General features: G+C 40.4%; 1 protein-coding gene across 2 annotated transcripts in view; it reads left to right on the top strand.

The window, feature by feature from the left end:
• PABPC1 (poly(A) binding protein cytoplasmic 1) overlaps positions 1-17,831 on the top strand; it is a 19,074-nt gene extending 1,243 nt beyond the window's left edge. The window contains exons 1-15 of one of the 2 annotated variants that reach the window (XM_082498909.1): positions 238-1,024; positions 5,853-6,046; positions 6,149-6,264; positions 8,129-8,268; positions 9,515-9,609; positions 12,233-12,370; positions 12,466-12,561; positions 13,017-13,289; positions 13,477-13,570; positions 13,759-13,869; positions 14,730-14,884; positions 15,331-15,415; positions 15,597-15,727; positions 16,037-16,132; positions 17,390-17,831. In XM_082498909.1, coding sequence (XP_082355035.1) covers positions 832-1,024; positions 5,853-6,046; positions 6,149-6,264; positions 8,129-8,268; positions 9,515-9,609; positions 12,233-12,370; positions 12,466-12,561; positions 13,017-13,289; positions 13,477-13,570; positions 13,759-13,869; positions 14,730-14,884; positions 15,331-15,415; positions 15,597-15,727; positions 16,037-16,129 — 1,914 coding nt within the window. In that variant the 5' untranslated portion in view covers positions 238-831 and the 3' untranslated portion in view covers positions 16,130-16,132; positions 17,390-17,831. Of the gene's footprint in view, positions 1-237; positions 1,025-5,852; positions 6,047-6,148; positions 6,265-8,128; positions 8,269-9,514; positions 9,610-12,232; positions 12,371-12,465; positions 12,562-13,016; positions 13,290-13,476; positions 13,571-13,758; positions 13,870-14,729; positions 14,885-15,330; positions 15,416-15,596; positions 15,728-16,036; positions 16,133-17,389 lie in introns of those variants that run through there. The other variant, XM_082498910.1, reaches the window with a different exon arrangement.
• The last annotated feature ends 1,282 nt before the right edge of the window (positions 17,832-19,113 follow it).

Genomic DNA, 19,113 nt, shown 5'->3' with positions numbered 1-19,113 from the left:
GCCCCGGCGCCTGGCGGCGCAAGCGCGGAGGTGAGAGCACCTGTGCCCCGGCCGGCCCCGGCGGCGTCAAGGGCGCAGTGCGCCAGAGCCTCCCACACACACCCCAGCCGGGCGCCGGCGCCGCGCGTGGCCCCGCCCCCCCCTGCGGCGGCGCCTGCGCGGTGCGCGCGGTCGGTGCGTGGCGTGCGGCGCGGTGGGGGCGGGTGGGGGCGGGGCGGGTATATATAGTGCGCGGCCGGGGCGGCGGCCTCCCCCTTGTCCCCCGGCCGCCGTCGGAGCTGTGTGCGCAGTGCGTGTGCTCCGGACACCCGGACACGCCGGCCCGGCCCCGCCGCACCATTTATTACTAAAAATATAAAAAAAGCCAAAAAAAATCCAAAAATCCTAAAAAACCTTAAAAAAATAATAATAATCCTCCCTTCTTCCATCTCCCGTCAACCTTCTGCAAACGGCCGGTTTGATATAAAATAACCCGGTGAAGCGAAGCCCCCGGACCCGGCGCAGCCGAGAGGAGACACAGAGCCAACCCGACCCCCGCCGAGGCCAGCAGCAGCCGCCGCCGCCACCTCCGCCAGGCCCGGCACGGAGTGAGCCAGACCCCCCCCGCCCCTTCCACCCGGCGCCGCGCATCCGCCTCCCGCAGCCGTTAAGTTTCGAATCCAGCTCCGGAGTCGGCCGGCACCACCATCCCCCACTCCTCCTCCCCGCCGCCGCCGCGCCGCCACCGCCGGCCCCTGCCCTCACGGACCGCCGGGCCGCCGCGGCCTCCTCGCCTCGTCAGCGCCACCCCCACCCCCCCCTTGCCCTCCCGCGCCGGGAGACGGCGGCAGGATGAACCCCAGCGCCCCCAGCTACCCCATGGCCTCCCTCTACGTGGGGGACCTGCACCCCGACGTGACGGAGGCCATGCTCTACGAGAAGTTCAGCCCCGCCGGGCCCATCCTCTCCATCCGCGTCTGCAGAGACATGATCACCCGCCGGTCGCTCGGCTACGCCTATGTCAACTTCCAGCAGCCCGCCGACGGTGAGTGGCGAGGGAAGGGGAGGAGGGAGCGGCGGGTGAGGCGGCGTGAGGGCAGCGCCGGGGCGGCCGCCGCCGGAGGAGCCATGTTTCTCCCCCGCCCCCACCAGGGCTTGGCGCGGCCGCCTCTCCCCCCCCTTTCCTCCTTCTCACCCCCACACACACACCCGGCCCCGCATCCATTTTCCCTGCCCGGGCGCTGCTGGGGCCGGCAGCGGTGTTGCCGGGACGCGGGCGAACTTGGTTGGTTGGGGGGGGGGGGGAAGTTGGCGGCGGGGCCTTGACACGCGGCCCGGGGCCGCCTCGTGGCGGGGAGCGGCGGGAGAGAGAACGAGGCGGGGGGGGGGGGGGTGGGGGAGGAGGAGGGGGGGGAAGGAGGCGCTTCCGCGCCCCGCCGCCGGCAACCGAAAGGGGAAGGGCCCGAAGGCCCGGGGCCTGGCGGAGCTGCCCCGGCCACGGGGAAGGGGGGGGAGGGGAGGGGGTGAAGGCGGTTTTTCCACGGGCTGGCACGTCCGTGCGCGGCTGCATCGGGAACCCGAGATGAAGGCTGGCTCGAAGACAACATCATAGTGATTAGCACCTTTTAATAACTACGCAGGAGCTGGGCGTGTGTGCGTGATTAAGGGGCTAGAAGAAGGAAGTAGGACGTAGCAGGGTGGTTTGGAAGTTTCACAGGCGTCCAGTCAAAGCACAGGCCAAAGCACCGCACGTTAAAACACCACGAAAACGCCACGGCACATCTGTCACGTGTAGGGAGGGGACGGAATTACTTGGGCCTCCTTTCCTTGGTCTTCACGTATAGCAGGCGGTGTTCTGATCAGTTTCTCTTCGCAGTAAACTCTTCTGACGTTGTGTTTCCCAAGTTATGCTTTTGTTAAACTTGCTTTACGTGACGTGTTGCTGGTCCTCCAGAGTTACATCAGTAAAGAAACTTTCTCTGTAGTTCTGGTCATTTTTGTGCTAAGTTTGGCAAACCGACTGGGTCTTTTGGGGGGTGTTTCGATAGAGGGTCAAAATGTGACCAGTTCTGAGATTTGTGAAGTCCAATTTAAAGAAAAAATAATTCAGCTAGAACATACTTGATTTCGAGCACAGTTAAATAAACAGCTTTCTATTATAATGCTTTTATTTTCAAGTGTATGAAAGTGAGAGATTTGAATTACAAACTTTTCAAGCAATTACATTAGCTGGCTTTCAAAATTGGCTTTAGTATATGGCCATTATCAGATCAGGCTTTGGTGTACCGATGATATCCGCATGTAAGTAGTAAAAGTTACTGTCTCATCTTTTTAATAGGCAGATATTTCACCTGTTATCTCTCTCACTTCAGAGAGCTTTTAATTTATTCAGCCATTGTTTAGGATGAGATGATTTGAATGCTTAACATACTTGGCTTTCATTCGATAAAAACCTATGGTACAGTTTACTCTCAAAAAGAAAAACAAGGGGTTATTACAGTTCAGTACTGCGGTAAGATAATGTCAAGGCAGAAGTTAAAGGCAGTTCAAATGCTTCTTGCTCTTAGTAATGGCAGAATTCCGTAAGGGCCGACTTTGTCGTCATTAGTTGAGCAACCTGTTCAACCCTACATTTTGTGACTTAGTTTGTAACTTGTCAAATGTGGGGATGAAAACAGCCTTTTCACCTCAGCAGGGCTTGCATTCAGAGATTAAGAATGTGCCTCTTATAGAAATGCTGTTACTCCAAATGTTACAAGTATTTTTCAGATTTTGGGAAGCACACATACTATTCTACACCTAGTGTGGTTCAGCTAAAAGTATTTCTCATCTGTATCAAACTTGCATCTGGCACGTGTCTGGAAGCACTTGTTTAAAATATACTTAAATGGTATTGTGTGATTATGCTTTTGCAACATTTTTATAATTTTATGTTCTTGTCAAATACCTAGAAAGCATTTGCTGATTTTTTTTTTTTTTCATAGATTATTCTATCCATTTACTGAAACCTTGAACTAGGGAGCTCTGAGGATGAATGGTTATTCTTACAGTACTACTGGTTTCATTTTGATTCCAACCTACCTGCCTTTTCTTGGTCTAGCCTAATTCTTAGCTACATTTCAGGCTACGCTTATTAAATAGCTAGTAACTACTAACTCAGGTTTTGAAAAACATCTTTGAAGGTGTGTTTGACATTACCAGCTGTCTGTAAGCTAGGGATCTCGAAGCTCTTCCAAAAAACTAATTAGGCCTGATGACACATTTGTGAGGTATGCACTCATTTCATAGTTGTGACTTTTCTGAATTTGAGTCATAGTCCTGAGTAAAACCCAGGCAATCTTGTTTAATCACTAAACTGGAAATATTCTTGAGTAATCTGAAACTGCACTTTGCCCTTAAGATTTTTTGAATGATTATGTTTCCAGGGGTTTATTATTTTATAGCTATTGATATGTACATTTAGCACAGTTTAGCATTAACTGTATATTCTGTGCAATTTTGAAATTGTTACTGGAGTGGACTGTCCAGTTGCTCACAACTAAAATGGGAACTGGTGACTCATTCAATAAAAGCTCCAGCAGAATCAGCAGAAGTACAGCATGGGTAGGTGTGTCCACTTGGTAACAAGTTAACTGCTGAATGGAATTGCATCCTTTTATGGCACAGCTTTTTATGGCTAAAATGTAATGAAAGTAAGCCAGTTTTACTAGTTGTGAATTTTAATGAGTAGCTTGTACCTGATTGCAGATGTATTCTAGTAACGTTTTAAAATCTAGTGTGGAATGACAATGTGGTGTTAGTGAAGCAGAAATCTTTAATTTTTTTGTATTTCTACTCCATAGAAGAGATGAGGAGAGCTGATAAGAGTTTCCATCCTCTATGTCTTTGTGGAGAGATTGTATCAGTCAAAGATATGTGCTCACAATTAGTTCAGAGCAGTAATGTCTGCGAAGGCTAGCATGGACCTGCTTTGAGTCAGATGTTTGGGAAATGTGTCTGGAAACACACATTTTTGAGGGATGTTGGGATTATTCTAGAAGCAATTAGCATGAATTAGAAAAGCCTTTTTTCTAGTAAAGGAAGCCCTGTTACTACTTCTGGAAATAATGAACTGTTTGTTGCTGGCACTTTTGCTGGTGCTGTCAGTAATAATTCTAATGACTTCCAGGGCAGTACCAAAGTGTTAGATGCTTCTGCTGTGGCAAGTCAGATATCCACAGTTCTATTGGGGGGGGGGGGGGGGGGCTTTTTTTTTTTTTTTTTTTTTTGGGTAATATAAAGCCTTCCAAAGATTTTTGTTTCTCATTATGAATATCTAGGTTGTCTTTTCTCTCCTGCTTCATTTATCTTAAAGTTTGAGAAAGCTTTGTTAACTTACTTGGCAATGTTGGGATTTTTGTGGCTTCACCTTAAATCAGTTGTTGACTTGCTACTGGCATGTGAATATGGTAATATTATCAATAGTTTGGGTTTTTTTAAAAAGAAAATGCTGCAAGTCTGACGTGTTAATTTCCACAGATGTCTTTCAGAGAATATAATCTTCAAATTCATTTGTAATCTTGAAAACGTGGGAAGAAAGGATGTAAAACATGGTACCAGCTGAACACAGGCTGATTGCAAATCTGCTTTGGCCATGATATTCACCAACATAAAGACTTTTGTCACTTGACAAAAAAAATAAGGGCTTTCAAATTATGATTGGCCCTTGGTCCTTCTCCCAAGAAAAGCAATTAACTGACATGGTTACTGTTTTTAAACTAATACTAAGCTGATTTCAGTCTTGTTAACATCACATTGCTCTGCTATATGCAAATTGAAGTGATGTGAGTTAGTACCAATGGGTGAGACTTCAGATATTTATTGGGACTTTTTTCGTTGTTCTTCCAGACGTACAGAAACAGTGACAAAAAGGACCTAATATAGGAGATCATAAAATATGTCTGCCATACTTGAGAAATGTTGCTCTTTCTTGCTTAAATACCTTATTGACTTAAAACACGACAGATGTGTCTTGTTGCTTTGAAGGGACGTTTGAAAACTGAAGAAGTCTTGATACTTCCCTATCTAAATACACTGAGATCTCAAATCCAGGCTTTGAAAAGTTAGTTATGGAGTTCTACTGGAAAAACTCCTTCATTGGAGTAACCTGGTTTACATTACTTCATTTTGCTGTTTTAATGCTTGCTCCTTCATTGAGCTTGTATGAGCTTTTAATATGTATATAATTTCAGATTTTCAAAATTAAGTACTAGTTTTAAATCTCTTTGAACTGTTCCTTGCTGGGAAGTCCCGTCACAGATCTGTCTTGTCACTAAGGAAGGAGTTGTGCAGAACAGCTGCCTGAAACAGGCTTGAGCTCCAGCTAGCAAAGAAATTTTGTCAGTTAAGGGGTATTGGTGATTTAGGAGTTCTTATGTTAATATTTGCAAAAGGCCTCATCTAGGCACAAGCTGTATCCCTAAAAGCATTTTTATTGGTACAGTGGACGTCTATGTGATGTGGGAGCAGCCAGCTGATTTTTCACACATGTTAAAACTTTTCCTCATGTGGAATAAGTTGTAATTGCCATCACTTGATACAATTTCTCCTGTCACCGTACCATCTTTTCATAGTGGGGTCCAATTCTTTAGGCTACTGGGATTTCTACAGTTTGTTCAGCTCACTTGTGCTCCTTTCTATTTCCTAAGCACAGCTTTTGCTGAGGAGTTTTTGCCAGTTTTTATTTGCATAAAACAGAGTGGGGTTTATTAACATTGGAAGTTTTGGTTTGCATCTTGGAGATGCTGGACTTATAATAGTAAAAAATTTATGAAGAATTTGTGTGCTTATTAAGATAACTAGTGTTTCTTACTAATTCCATGATGTTTTTCCAGCTGAACGAGCTTTGGATACCATGAACTTTGATGTCATTAAAGGCAAACCAGTGCGCATCATGTGGTCTCAGCGCGATCCATCTCTACGCAAAAGTGGTGTAGGAAACATCTTCATCAAAAACTTGGACAAATCAATTGATAACAAAGCTCTGTATGACACTTTTTCTGCTTTTGGAAACATCCTGTCTTGTAAGGTTAGTGGAAAATTATTGGTGCATTTAATAGTTTGACACAAAACTCCTGAATTTACACTGGAAACGTTCCACTGATATTACAACTGAGTTTTTCTTTAATAGGTGGTATGTGATGAAAATGGGTCCAAGGGTTATGGATTTGTACATTTTGAGACACAAGAAGCTGCAGAGAGAGCTATTGAAAAAATGAATGGTATGCTGCTTAATGACCGCAAAGTGTAAGTACATAAATATGTAGTTGGGGGTCAACAGACTGAAATTCATTTTACAGCGGACAAATATTTAAAGCTTACCTAGAAAAGACAGGCTGTTCTAAAATTTTCTAATTTTAAAGAGTAGAATTTTAGTGCTAAGAATACTATGAAATGTGTCACCTGCCTATTCTAAAGGCAGAATAAGTTCAAAAAAGACTAATAATGGACTCTAGGGAAAAAATTGTTGTATTAGTTTCTTGCAAGCCACTGCTCTAATGAGGATTTGGGAACTTCTCTGGTTTTCTGATCTTACTGGTCTGAGATAAAATACAATCCATCATGTATTCTGAATAATACTTCCTCTATAAGAGTTGTGAAATAGGTACGTCATCCATTTTTTGGATGAAACTTAAAGATCTAGAGTTGCTCAGTCCTGAATAGTGACCGGTCAGATTACACTAATGTCTTAATGTGAAAGTCTGTTAATAGGCGTATCTAGGAAATAGAAGTAGAAAATAAAACTTACTGAAACATAATGTTTTAAACATTATCACTGTTCTGTACTCCAGAGAAAAAAAAAACATTATTTGGCTACTTGGTTAGTGATACCTAGGCTGGGGGGGAGGGCAAGTGGGCCTCACAGCTCTGCCTAAGGAATCATTATGGTATTTGGTATAGTTACAGAAGAATAGCTCTGTAAATACTTGAGAGGGTTTGGAAAAAGGATAACAGAAATCAGTGTCAGCTTAATGTCATGGATTATTTTTACATGTAGAGATGGGTGAATCAAGCCACATATGGGGAGAACATATATTTTTGAGACTTTAGTTTTCCTGCTTGTTCTGTGCGTGACTGGTAATACTGTGGATGGTTTTACTCAGCTTCCATCTTTATACAACCTTTTTAAATTCGTAAAAAGAAAAGACAGCATGTATTCACAAAAGCACATGATTTACGTAAACTTTGTTTGGTAAAATACATCATGAGAGTTAATTTTGCTTTGAATTTTGTATTCAGGCTAGGCTTTTGATAGTGAATGAAGTACCTTACTTCACTTTTAAAATCTGCCGAACACATTGCACTGTCATTCATCCTTGGTTACTATAAATTGGGTGAAGTTGGCAAAGTTTAAGAAAATGTTGAGTTACTGTATGCTACTTTATTGGACTTGTCAGATTTGGAAATAAAAAGTTGGACAATACACTAAAATTTGAGAGCAAAAGTCTACTACAATCAGAAATCAGTGTTAGCCATATAATGTCTGTACTAGGGCAGTTCCTTGGGTTGCAGAATGTTGTGTTCAGCTTCTGTTCTTTCTCTGACAGTATGAACTGACCTTTGGTGTTCCCAGCCAATTTGCAATGATATTTGACTAAAGAGCAAGCTGAACTATTTATTTCTCTATGTCTATTGGGAGGGGAAGGTCTTGCTTTGATACAGGCTGGAAAGGTGTGTAGTTGTAGAGGTTAGTTAAATATCCCTTGCTTAAACTGAATCGGAGAATGGTAACTGCTTTAAGGCTGCCAAGTTTTTAGTATGACAGAGGGATTATGCTGATAACTAGAATTTCTGTTTAGCCACTTTACCTAGTACGGTTTCCCATTGTCCAGCTCCTGTTGTCAAAGGCTGTTTTATAAGAGTGAACAATCCCACCAATGGCTTGAAAGCATTTTTGTGCTAGTAACTGTAATAAGCATACTGATGTAGCAAAGGATCATGAAATTGTTTTTCTGATGAAGCTTTACCATAAATATTTTATCTAAAGAATTACGTGCCTATAATGAATAAGACTGATTAAGAATAAAATATGATGCTAGAGGATTAAAGTAAATTTTTTAACCTTGACAGACTTGCTTTAATCTACACTGTTCTGTTCTCCTGCGACTAGATTTGTTGGAAGGTTTAAATCTCGTAAGGAACGTGAGGCAGAGCTTGGAGCCAGAGCAAAGGAATTCACCAATGTTTACATCAAGAATTTTGGAGAAGACATGGATGATGAGAGACTTAAGGAACTCTTTGGCAAGTTTGGTAATGTCTTAAACTTTAAGTTTATATAAACACGAGTGAACTTCAGCTTACTTCTTGTATTTATCTGTACAGTGCCTTATAATACAAGGAATCAGCTGGCTGGCTGATGTTAATTTAAAAAAATAAAATAAGGTACTGAAAAGTTGTTACTTAATTCCAATTTTGGATTCAAAGTGCAGAATTGTTTTCTGAAAATAATGTGTCTATATAGTCTTTTGAATGGGTTTTGCAATTTTTTTAAGTTGCAAGTAGAAGTGTTTTCTGTTTTAGTACAGACTGATGTTATGAATTCACTACAGTATACATGACAAATGAGTTTGCTGTTGCTTTCATTGACCAGTGGACTTACCTTTACTTGGAGTTTCTCTGCTTTCATTATTCATTTGCATTGCGGTGGTTGACCTAATATGAAATTTTAAGGCAAGCTTTCTGTTGACAAGCTGTTTGGGTCTGTCTTGATCCTCAGTTATGCATGGGGAAAAATTATGGCAGACATATGATTATGATCTAGTAATATATGTGATGTGTCACCATCAAAATAGGAAACAGCAAACTCCTTAATTCTGTTACAGATTCTTGTACTGGTTTATAGGGCACATCTATTTTTTCAGCCTCAGCTTTTTTTTTTCTTTTTTTTGCTGTTCTCCAGTGGCTAGTTTGTAAAACAAAACAAAGCCTTGTATATGAGATATTCTATAGCAGCCCTAAGCAGTATATACAGGAAGTTTCTTTCCAATATTGAATATATGTGGTTGAAAAGGTAGTAAATTTAGCTGCTAATACTGGTCTCAACTGAGACTGTGAACTCCAATTTTCCAAGGGTTTGGAATTGCTGAACTGGCATCGTCTTTCACCAGGATAAATGGTGAAAAAAAGGCCTCCACTCCAGCTTTCAGTACCCGTTTCAAAGGACGCAAGCACTAACGCTTTTTAAATGTTGTAATTTTTAATGAGAAAACCAATTTCATTCACTTAAAGGTGAAATTCTTACCCCATTTGGGGTGAAAATACAGTAGGAAAGAAATTCAGCATGACAGACTTCAGCCATAATGGCTGAAGTTCAGCATCAGGGAAAATTAGCCATTTTGTATTAATGGATTATGTTTACTGGATGCTATAATTGATGCAGGAGTCCTTGGAATACAAGTGAAACAAACTAAATATTAAGACTTCTAAACAGGATGTTCAAAACACAAAGAGAATACACTCTGTAGACAAAGCATAAGTATTTAATTCTCTTTTTTAGGTCCTGCCCTAAGTGTCAAAGTTATGACCGATGAGAGTGGAAAATCCAAAGGCTTTGGCTTCGTTAGTTTTGAAAGACATGAAGATGCCCAAAAAGTAAGCTTTTGGACTTTCACGGAGTTTCAGAGTTGGAAGGGACCTCTAGAGATCATCTAGTCCAACTCCCCTGCTAAAGCAGGATTGCCTAGAGCACATTACTCAGGATTGCATCCAGGCGGGTCTTGAAAATCTCCAGAGAAGGGGACTCCACAACCTCCCTGGGCAGCCTGTGCCAGTGCTCTGTCACCTGAACCGTAAAGAAGTTTTTCCATGTATTTGAACGGAACTTCCTGTGTTCCAACTTGTGCCCATTGCCCCTCGTCCTGTTACTTGGAACCATTGAAAAGAGCCTGGCTCCATCCTCCTTCAACCCACCCTTTAGATAATTGTATGCCATAATAAGGTCTCCCCTCAGCCTTCTCTTCTCCAGGCTAAAGAGTTCCAGCTCTCTCAGCCTTTCCTCATAAGGGAGATGCTCCAATCCCTTAATCATCTTAGTTGCTCTTCGCTGGACTCGCTCCAGCAGTTCCCTGTCCGTCTTGAACTGGGGAGCCCAAAACTGGACACAGTATTCCAGTTGTGGCCTCAGCAGTGCAGAGTAGAGGAGGAGAATGACCTCCTTCAACCGACTGGCCACACTCTTCCCTATGCAGCCCAGGATTCCATTGGCCTTTTTGGCAACAAGGGCACATTGCTGTGTCATGGATAATTTACTGTCTACTAGGACCCCCAGATCCTTCTCCTCAGAACTACTTCCCAGCAGGTCCACCCCTAACCTATCTATACTGGTGCTTTGCATTCTTCCTTCCGAGGTGCAGGACCTTGCACTTGCTTTTGTTGAACTTCGTAAGGTTCTTCTCTGCCCAGCTCTCCAGCCTGTCCAGGTCACGCTGGATGGCAGCACGGCCCTCTGGGGTGTCAGCCACCCCACCCAGTTTGGTATCATTAGCGAACTTGGTATCATCAGGAACTCTGTCCCCTCATCCAGGTCATTAATGAATATATTGAACAAAATTGGACAGAGTATTGACCCCTGGGGGGCACCACTGGTTACAGGCCTCCAACTAGACTCTGTGCTGCTGTGCACAACCATCTGAGTTCTGTCACACAGCCAGCTCTCAGTCCACCTCGCTGTCACCTCATCTAGTCCATTTTAGGGGTAGACTTCATTTTAGGAATTTGATAACTGAGATGCAAATAATGTTTCATTGAGTGATTTGAAATCTTGCAAACTCATTAAGGGGTTTTAATTGGTCAAGGACACTGCAAAAACAGGTGACTGCTTCCTAAATGACTTAGCATAGTTTCTGCCATTTAGAATGCTGTCTTATGAGCAAATGTCAGTTGATTTGAGGAGCTTGTTAAGTCAACATACTCTGAGACAGCTGGAACTAGTGTAGAAATGGGGAATCTTGAATGATGTAATAACCTGTTGTAGTTGGGCTGTCATTGAGATTTGGACTCCCTCATGCTGGGCAACATACAAGCATAGTAAATTATTACATCTCTGCAAAACCCAGATGAATCATTGGATCCAGTGCGGTTGCACAAAACATTTGTGCAAGGCAGAAAGGATTGTGTTTTCAAACTTCAGTGCTGCGAAGTCAGGAGGAAAGCTGTTAGTTTTATGGAGCATGTTTGGCACAGCTGTAAGAAAATAGTCATAGAGCCCTATGATTGCTTTTACTCTGAAGAGTAGCTTGGGAAGAAGGGTCCTTTTAATTTGTGTGTATGTCTGTAACATGCTGGTATGCTGTATAACTTGATTCTTTGTCAGCTGGTTGCTTTGATGTGTCAGTTGACTCTGGCAGTAGGGACATAGCATCAGGAGAAGAACTCAACACAGAACAAATCATGGTAACAAATGAAGTTTGCTTTTCAAAAGGTGTTTCTGTGATTTGTCAGTAGTGCAAGTGTACAAACAAGATTAGAACAAATCCCATCTGTCTTACATCTACATTGTTCAGTCTTGCATACATTCATAGATGAATTGTTTCTCTTACAGTAGTCAGAACGACATGTACAGTGTTTTAAGTAACAACTATCTACTGAGATATTAGAATTTTAATTATGAAGGTATACAATCCCTTCTGTGACTTCTGGTTTTAAATTGAATAAGTCTGTGCCAGAGTTTTCACATCTTAATACTCAAAACAGCTTAAAGGAAAAAAGCTCATATTTTTATACTCTTTAAGTATTTCCTTAATGAAAGAATAAAAATTAAAAAAAAAGCTAACTATGCCAGCTGTAGCTTAACATACAGTGAAGAAAAGCTGGTAGATGCTACAGTTTCAGATGTTACTTTTAAAAACAGAAGGCGGGTATGTGAATTAGAGCTTTTCAACTTAATTTGCTTTATTTTTTCTGACCTCAGCATGATCAGGTTGGAGAAATAGTTCTTCATTGTGTGAGCTCAATACTTTTGTTCAACTTCATATAAGAAAAGTTTTTTTCAACCCTTCCGACTTTTTGTGTAACTGGACAGAAGCACACTCAGGAAGCAATTTCTATTTGACTTTAAGCAGGGAAGTCTTGAGGTATTTTGTTTCAGCTAGTGATATATTAGATATTTTCTGGAATCTTTATGTAACTTTTTATATTTGAATTACTTTTTTTTTTTTTATATGCCTGAGAAACACTGTAATACAAAGTTGTGCTAATCTCTTGTTTGTTAATGAAGGCTGTAGATGAGATGAATGGGAAAGAGCTCAATGGGAAACAAATCTATGTTGGCCGGGCTCAGAAAAAGGTGGAAAGACAGACGGAGCTGAAGCGCAAGTTTGAACAAATGAAGCAGGACAGGATCACCAGATACCAGGTTCAGTTTTAATTCAAGAGGACTAATTTTTTTCTGTGATATTTTTAGATTTACACAGACCATTTGCTTTCAACAATAACTTGCCTTTTTTTTAGGGTGTAAACCTTTACGTGAAAAATCTTGATGATGGGATTGATGATGAGCGTCTTCGAAAAGAATTCTCCCCATTTGGTACAATCACTAGTGCAAAGGTAAAATAAAGTTTATAAATTGTGCTCGTCCTTTCTCTGAAAATGAACAGTGATCCTTTACCAAGGAAGAGTGATTTATTTCATTGACTAACAGATGTGACCCAGTCACTTATCACTGCTACTATATACCATATACATGGACATCTGCTTTCTGGATTATTGTACATTTTAGGGTAAACACATATGATCATCCTGTCTTTAAATAAACTGAGTACTGATATTAATGTGAGGAAAAATTAAATCTTCTCAGTGCAATAACGTGCTCACTATTACTTCACTGAGATTTTCATCTGTATTCAGTAAACAGCTATTCATTAAGCAATTATATTCCTTTTTATAAATCAATCAGTAAAACAAACCTGTGGTCTCGCTTCTAGTAATCTGAAAAAAGAAACTCTTGCAAGTTGAGTAGATACAACATTCTGTTGTTTTAAAACTAAATTTTATACTGACAGGTCATGATGGAAGGTGGCCGCAGTAAAGGATTTGGATTTGTATGCTTTTCATCACCAGAAGAAGCCACCAAAGCTGTCACAGAAATGAATGGTAGAATTGTGGCTACTAAACCATTGTATGTAGCTCTAGCCCAGCGTAAAGAAGAGCGCCAAGCTCATCTCACCAACCAGTATATGCAGAGAATGGCAAGTGTAAGAGCAGTACCTAATCCTGTAATCAACCCTTACCAGCCAGCACCTCCTTCAGGTTACTTCATGGCAGCTATCCCACAGGTATGTATAGAGATGAGTAATTGAATGTTTTGTGCTGCATATAAAATCTGCTTAGATTTAACAGTAAATAGTAACTATTAGCATGTGTCCATAATTTCAGCATTCTGATTTCAGAGCAGAAGGGTGATGGACTTCAGCATGCTCTTCAAAAGATAACAAAGTTACACAATGTTTTTATATTTGACAGACTCAGAACCGTGCTGCATACTATCCTGCTAATCAAATCGCTCAACTTGCTAGACCTAGTCCTCGCTGGACTGCTCAGGGTGCCAGACCTCATCGTAAGTCACTATGCTCCTTTCCAGTGATTGCAATAAACTCCATAGCATTTACCTTTGCACTTTTAAATACATTTTCACAGCATTACAGTATCAGTCTTCTCTTTGTCATGTTAGTGGTTTTACTTCTGAACTCTTCTCACCATTCAGTGTTCCAGCATGTAACTTAATATATTTTCTCTAAAACATAGCATTCCAAAACATGCCTGGTGCTATCCGCCCAGCAGCACCCAGACCACCATTTAGTACCATGAGACCAGCTTCTTCACAAGTACCACGAGTCATGTCAACACAACGTGTTGGTGAGTTTCATTTATGCAGACTTGATTAGGCTTTTTGTAATTTTGCTGATCTCTCAAAAGCATTCGTAAGTTCAGTATTGTATGTGGTAACAATTCCCTCCTTTTCTGGCTCTTACTAAATGAGTAAGCTAGTATCACCTTCTAGTAGTTGCTTTAAATATTGTCCCAGGAAAGACTCCTACTGTGGTCCCATTTCTTTAGCATGAAGCATTTCTTCTTTTAGTGTGCATTTTAATAATACTTTGACAGCTGCTGCCATTCCTAAACAACTTTGTGGCAATTGTAATAATAGGTTGCATGTAGAAATACTGAGGTGATGGAATTTTAGCTCTTATTATTTTGTCATAGAATACTGTGAGCCAGTGTCAGGTATGCAGAGTCTGCACATCGCTGAATGAACCAGAATTGATTGTAGTGGAGTCTTAATTCTCTCAGAATGTAGTAGGCAGTAGTATTTTTTTAGCTATTTACTTCATGAAAGTATCTTAGGATGACTCCTGATGTAATGTTCTCAGGAAATCAAGTGTCCTTTGAGCTTAGAATGAAATTAAATTAATACACAATCAAAATGAATGTGTTATTACAGATCTTTTTTCAATAGCATGTAAGAAAAGCAATTCATTAGTGAAGTGACTGGAAAGTAACATCCAGTAAACTTTGAGCTTTGAACCTTCAGATATGACCAGTAATGTGACAGTTTACAATACTACTGAGGTGAAATGATAATATAATACAATACCTAAATTAGGTATTCATTTTAGGCTGGTTTTGGGTTTTGTTTTGTTTTGTTTTTTTTTTAACTTGTACAGTGTAGGCTAAATAAAAAAATGAATTATTGACATACAGAATTATCTTTTCAGCTAATACATCAACACAAACAATGGGGCCACGTCCTGCAGCAGCAGCTACTGCAGCTACTCCTGCTGTACGCACAGTACCACAATACAAATATGCTGCAGGTGTTCGTAATCCTCAGCAGCATCTTAATACACAGCCGCAAGTTGCTATGCAGCAGGTATGTAATTTTAGGAACTGGTGTATGCTGGTGTCTTTTGCAGAGGAAGGGGGAGGGTGTGCTCATGATTAAGAGTAGTCTTTATTATTCTAGAATTCAGGCTCTGCATTGTGGCAGCAGATTTATAGCCTTGGGGTTTTAAGTATATTTCATGTTCACCTGGAACAGGATGTGATCCTGTGTTACTTCATATTTTCCAGTTGCTTGATACCTTAGCCTGAATTCTCCTTGTGTTTGCTCCACAATGGAGTGGTTGATTAACTAATCTCCAGCATCACTCAGCTCTAACTAGCACTATTTGATTAAATTGACTTAATTGTTATTTCTTCCATGTTTCTGACAGTGTAGGCATTGTTTATGCTGAATTGTGGGACATTTGATACTTGAAGCTGCACCTAATTATGAACTAGAATTTAATATTGAAATGGTGTTAAATTAATTTGCAGCCTGCTGTCCATGTGCAAGGTCAGGAACCCTTGACTGCTTCCATGTTGGCTTCTGCCCCTCCACAAGAACAAAAGCAGATGTTAGGTATGTACATGATACTGTCCTTCTGCTGCAAGGCATAGAGAAAGGTAAAAGTACTCTTTTTATCAATCTTAAAATGCAGAATAGATGGTTTTAGCAGTAGAACAAGGCATTTGTTTCCCTTAAATCTGGGCTGTGTTTGTCAGATGACATTTGTCACTCTGATTAACTTTTTTCTCTCCAGGTGAACGTCTATTTCCCCTCATTCAAAGCATGCACCCTACTCTGGCGGGTAAGATCACTGGGATGTTGTTGGAGATTGATAACTCTGAACTCCTCCACATGCTCGAGTCTCCTGAGTCTCTTCGTTCGAAGGTAGGTGGACTTTTGCCTTACACTAGTTTTATCAGCAGTTAACTCTACACTGATTTAACAGGTGTCTACAGTGGTGCAGTGGAGTAGCAGCAGTTCGACAGTGGCCCAGGGTGACATGTTAGAATACCCTTTCAGAGGGTAACAGTGACTTACATCAGCATGAACTGGGACTGTAATGTTACCCTTTCCTTTTTAACAATGCAGGCATTGTTTGTATATATAATTTAAACTGTTTTATTAGCTTAAATATACAGAAATTACAGAAATGAAGGAGCTTCCCTTCATTAACTTTTCTTTTTTACTTCACAGGTTGATGAAGCTGTAGCCGTACTACAAGCCCACCAAGCTAAAGAGGCTGCTCAAAAGGCAGTTAACAATCCCACTGGGGTTCCAAGTGTTTAATACGTAAGTTTTCTGAGCACTGTAGTTTTATAGGTTGACTGGGGCAGTAATCCTTAGCCTGTGGCCTTATAAGCAGCGTGCTTCTGGGCTCTATATCATTTGCAGCCAAAGAAAGTAGCAGCTGTGGTCACAGTTGTAAACAAATTTTGTTCTTGAGCCTGTTGTCCAGTTCTGTGGCTCTTGGTTAGCAAATGCTACTGACATTTTGTCTTGTGTATTTAGCTGTTTCTAACAGCATGTTTAGCTGAAATTAGTTCTAGGCATGTGTGCAAAAATGGGCAGTTCTCCAACCCTACTTTTCTTTACAAATGAAATAGCTTATTTACACTATAATTCGTAAATACTTGCCAAAATCTAAAATTACACAGTAATTAAAAACTAAACTATGTATTGTCTTGACTTCACATTTTGGTGAATTTAAATTTAATGTCAATTAAAATACTGATTTTTATTTATTTATTTATTGCCTTCTGTGGGGTTAGTATCTTAATTTTGCATGACAAAAGGTAGTATCTTTACTATTTTGAAAGGGGAAAATGTTGTGGAGTTGAGGGTGTTATAGGAATCTATTCTCTGTTAAGTGCAGTTAGGTTTTGCCTGTCCACATTAGCCTTTCCACATTTACAGCTATCCATTGAAGATGCTTGCTTTAACATTTGATCACTTAAAAGTTTTTTTCTACTTGGTCTTTTCATTCCTGCAACTTTCCTTTTGGAGGCAGAATTTGAGTCTTGTTTCTTCCACACTTTCTTTTTCTGTGTTTTTTTTTTTTTTTTGCTAGTGACACTTTCACACCAGAGATAAACAAGTGCTGAATAAGTTGTCTATCCTAAAGATGCCCAAACTTTGAGACCATTACACTCTATGCTCCATGATGTGTCAAGGAAATTGAAAATAATGATAGTGTAGTTATTTAATGAGCCTTGGTATGCTGGCCTTAAGAGTGGAGGTGACATGCAGTCAAGTTAGTTGCAGTAACAAATTACCGTGTGTAGCCATTGTCCAAAGCTGTGCTGTTCAGAGTACTGTTTAGTTCTAGATTCAGTTTTGACTCACCAGGTATCACAGACTTGGGATGCTTTACTTCCATGACTCTAAAAAGTGGAGGGTACCTCTGATACATTGCTTATAAAGAACTTTGGTATCATTGATACTGTAAAAGCCCAAAGTACTGTTGGGCTTACAGTTGCGGAAAACATGTCAGAAATCATAAGGTGCTGCTTTAATTTTAAAACCTAACAACATTGTTTTTGTTTGCAGAAAGATCCGGGACTACAATCTAGAACTTCGCTTCACCGAAGAAAAAAAAAAATCTAAACATGGAAAAACTATTAAATATTGAGAAAAACATTGCAAAATATAAAATAAATAAAAAAAGGAAAGGAAACTTCAAAGCTTATGTACAGAGCAACGCCGGGGCTAGCAAAACAAATGCTAGTCCTAGATTACTTATTGATTTAAAATTAAAAAAAAATAGTAAAATAAAAAATACAAATTAATGTTTTATAAACCCGGGGGAAAAGAATTTTCAGCACAGTACAAAAATTTAAAGCATTCCTTTCTTTAATTTTGTAATTCTTTACTGTGGAAAAGCTCAGAATATCACCACTGTTTTAGTTGACAGTGAGAATTGATAGCTGAGCAAAGAAACGTAATTTGGATTATAAAATTCTTGGTTTAATAAAAATTCCTTAAACACTGATTTACTTGTGATAGTTTATTTTGTACAGTGTACTTCTGATGAGGTTGTCATTCAGAATAACAGGTTAAAATCCCCACTGCAGTGTGTTTTAGCAGTTTCTAGAGAAAATTAGAGTACCTATAAGCCACCTGTTACTGATAATATAAACTTAGGCATTAAAACAAGTGAAAAGAGTGGTTAAATCCATATCTGGGTTTTAAATCCTTAATAGCATGACATCTGCGCTCTTGTCATTGTCTAATTAGAAACAGACCTTTAGATACCCTACTTTGAGATGAGCAGTAAGAAATGTTACTATAAAAGGCCTGTGTTGGAATTGTGTAACATACCAGCATGTGATCCCATTTGACCACCTGCACATGGTGTTCGTGTGCTGGCTTCCACCAGCACCATGGTGCTGGTGGAAGGAACAATCTACACAGGTCTCTGGCTGTGTCTTTAGGTGGCTAATGAACCCTGAGGTGGAGGCAGTCGTATGGATGTAGGTGAATGAGCAAGGACTGGCTGCGCTAGACAGCATTGCAAAATTCCCTTATTGTCAATGTATCAACACAAGGCATTCCAAAAACAACAGGTGAATGCATAGTAACCAAAAGATCATGCTTTTTATACAGTAAAAATCCTGTGGACAGGACTGTGTAATCCTCTGAGTCAGATATCTCTAATGCTGTGTTCTGGAACAAGTGGATGGCTACTGTTAGCTATGTTTTTTTTAGCCCTCTCTTAATATGAGACCAGTTGGTTTATTTTTAACTGCTACATTTTGGGGTTTTTAACGTGCTGAACAACTCTTTCTTGTCAGAGGCAACATTGAAAGTCTCAACTAGGTCTTTGGTAACTAAATAATTGAATTATTACTGGAAAAAAATACAGCTAGGGTGCTTTAAATCAGCAGATTTGAAAACTAAGAAAGTGATCTGAAATTGAATACTTACTATTTAATATTCATTACCGAGATTGTTTCAGTGATTTCCAGTTGTAATGTGTCACAGAGCTCTGCCTACAGTGAGCTTATGTGAAACTTTGTGGGTTTTTTTTATCCAATTTGTGAATGGTGAAATAATTCTAGCCATTTTAGTGGCTCCAGGAATCTGCTTTTCATGCAGAAGGTGACCTTCCAGGTTCATCCTTATACTTGACTGACATTTAAAAAATAGAATTGAAAGGGAGAGGGTGCCTTTTTAAAAGAAATTGCTGCTTGATCTAAATCTGATCTAGTGTACAGTACCATAGAAATCTTGTCTTCACTGGGGGTTGATAGGACCTTTAAGTCAGCTTGTGT

Source organism: Vanellus vanellus (assembly GCF_965231255.1).
Source record: "Vanellus vanellus genome assembly, chromosome: 2".
NCBI classification, from domain to species: domain Eukaryota; kingdom Metazoa; phylum Chordata; class Aves; order Charadriiformes; family Charadriidae; genus Vanellus; species Vanellus vanellus.
The sequence above is the reverse complement of the archived record's forward strand: the minus strand, read 5'-3'. Positions and strand labels throughout refer to the sequence as shown.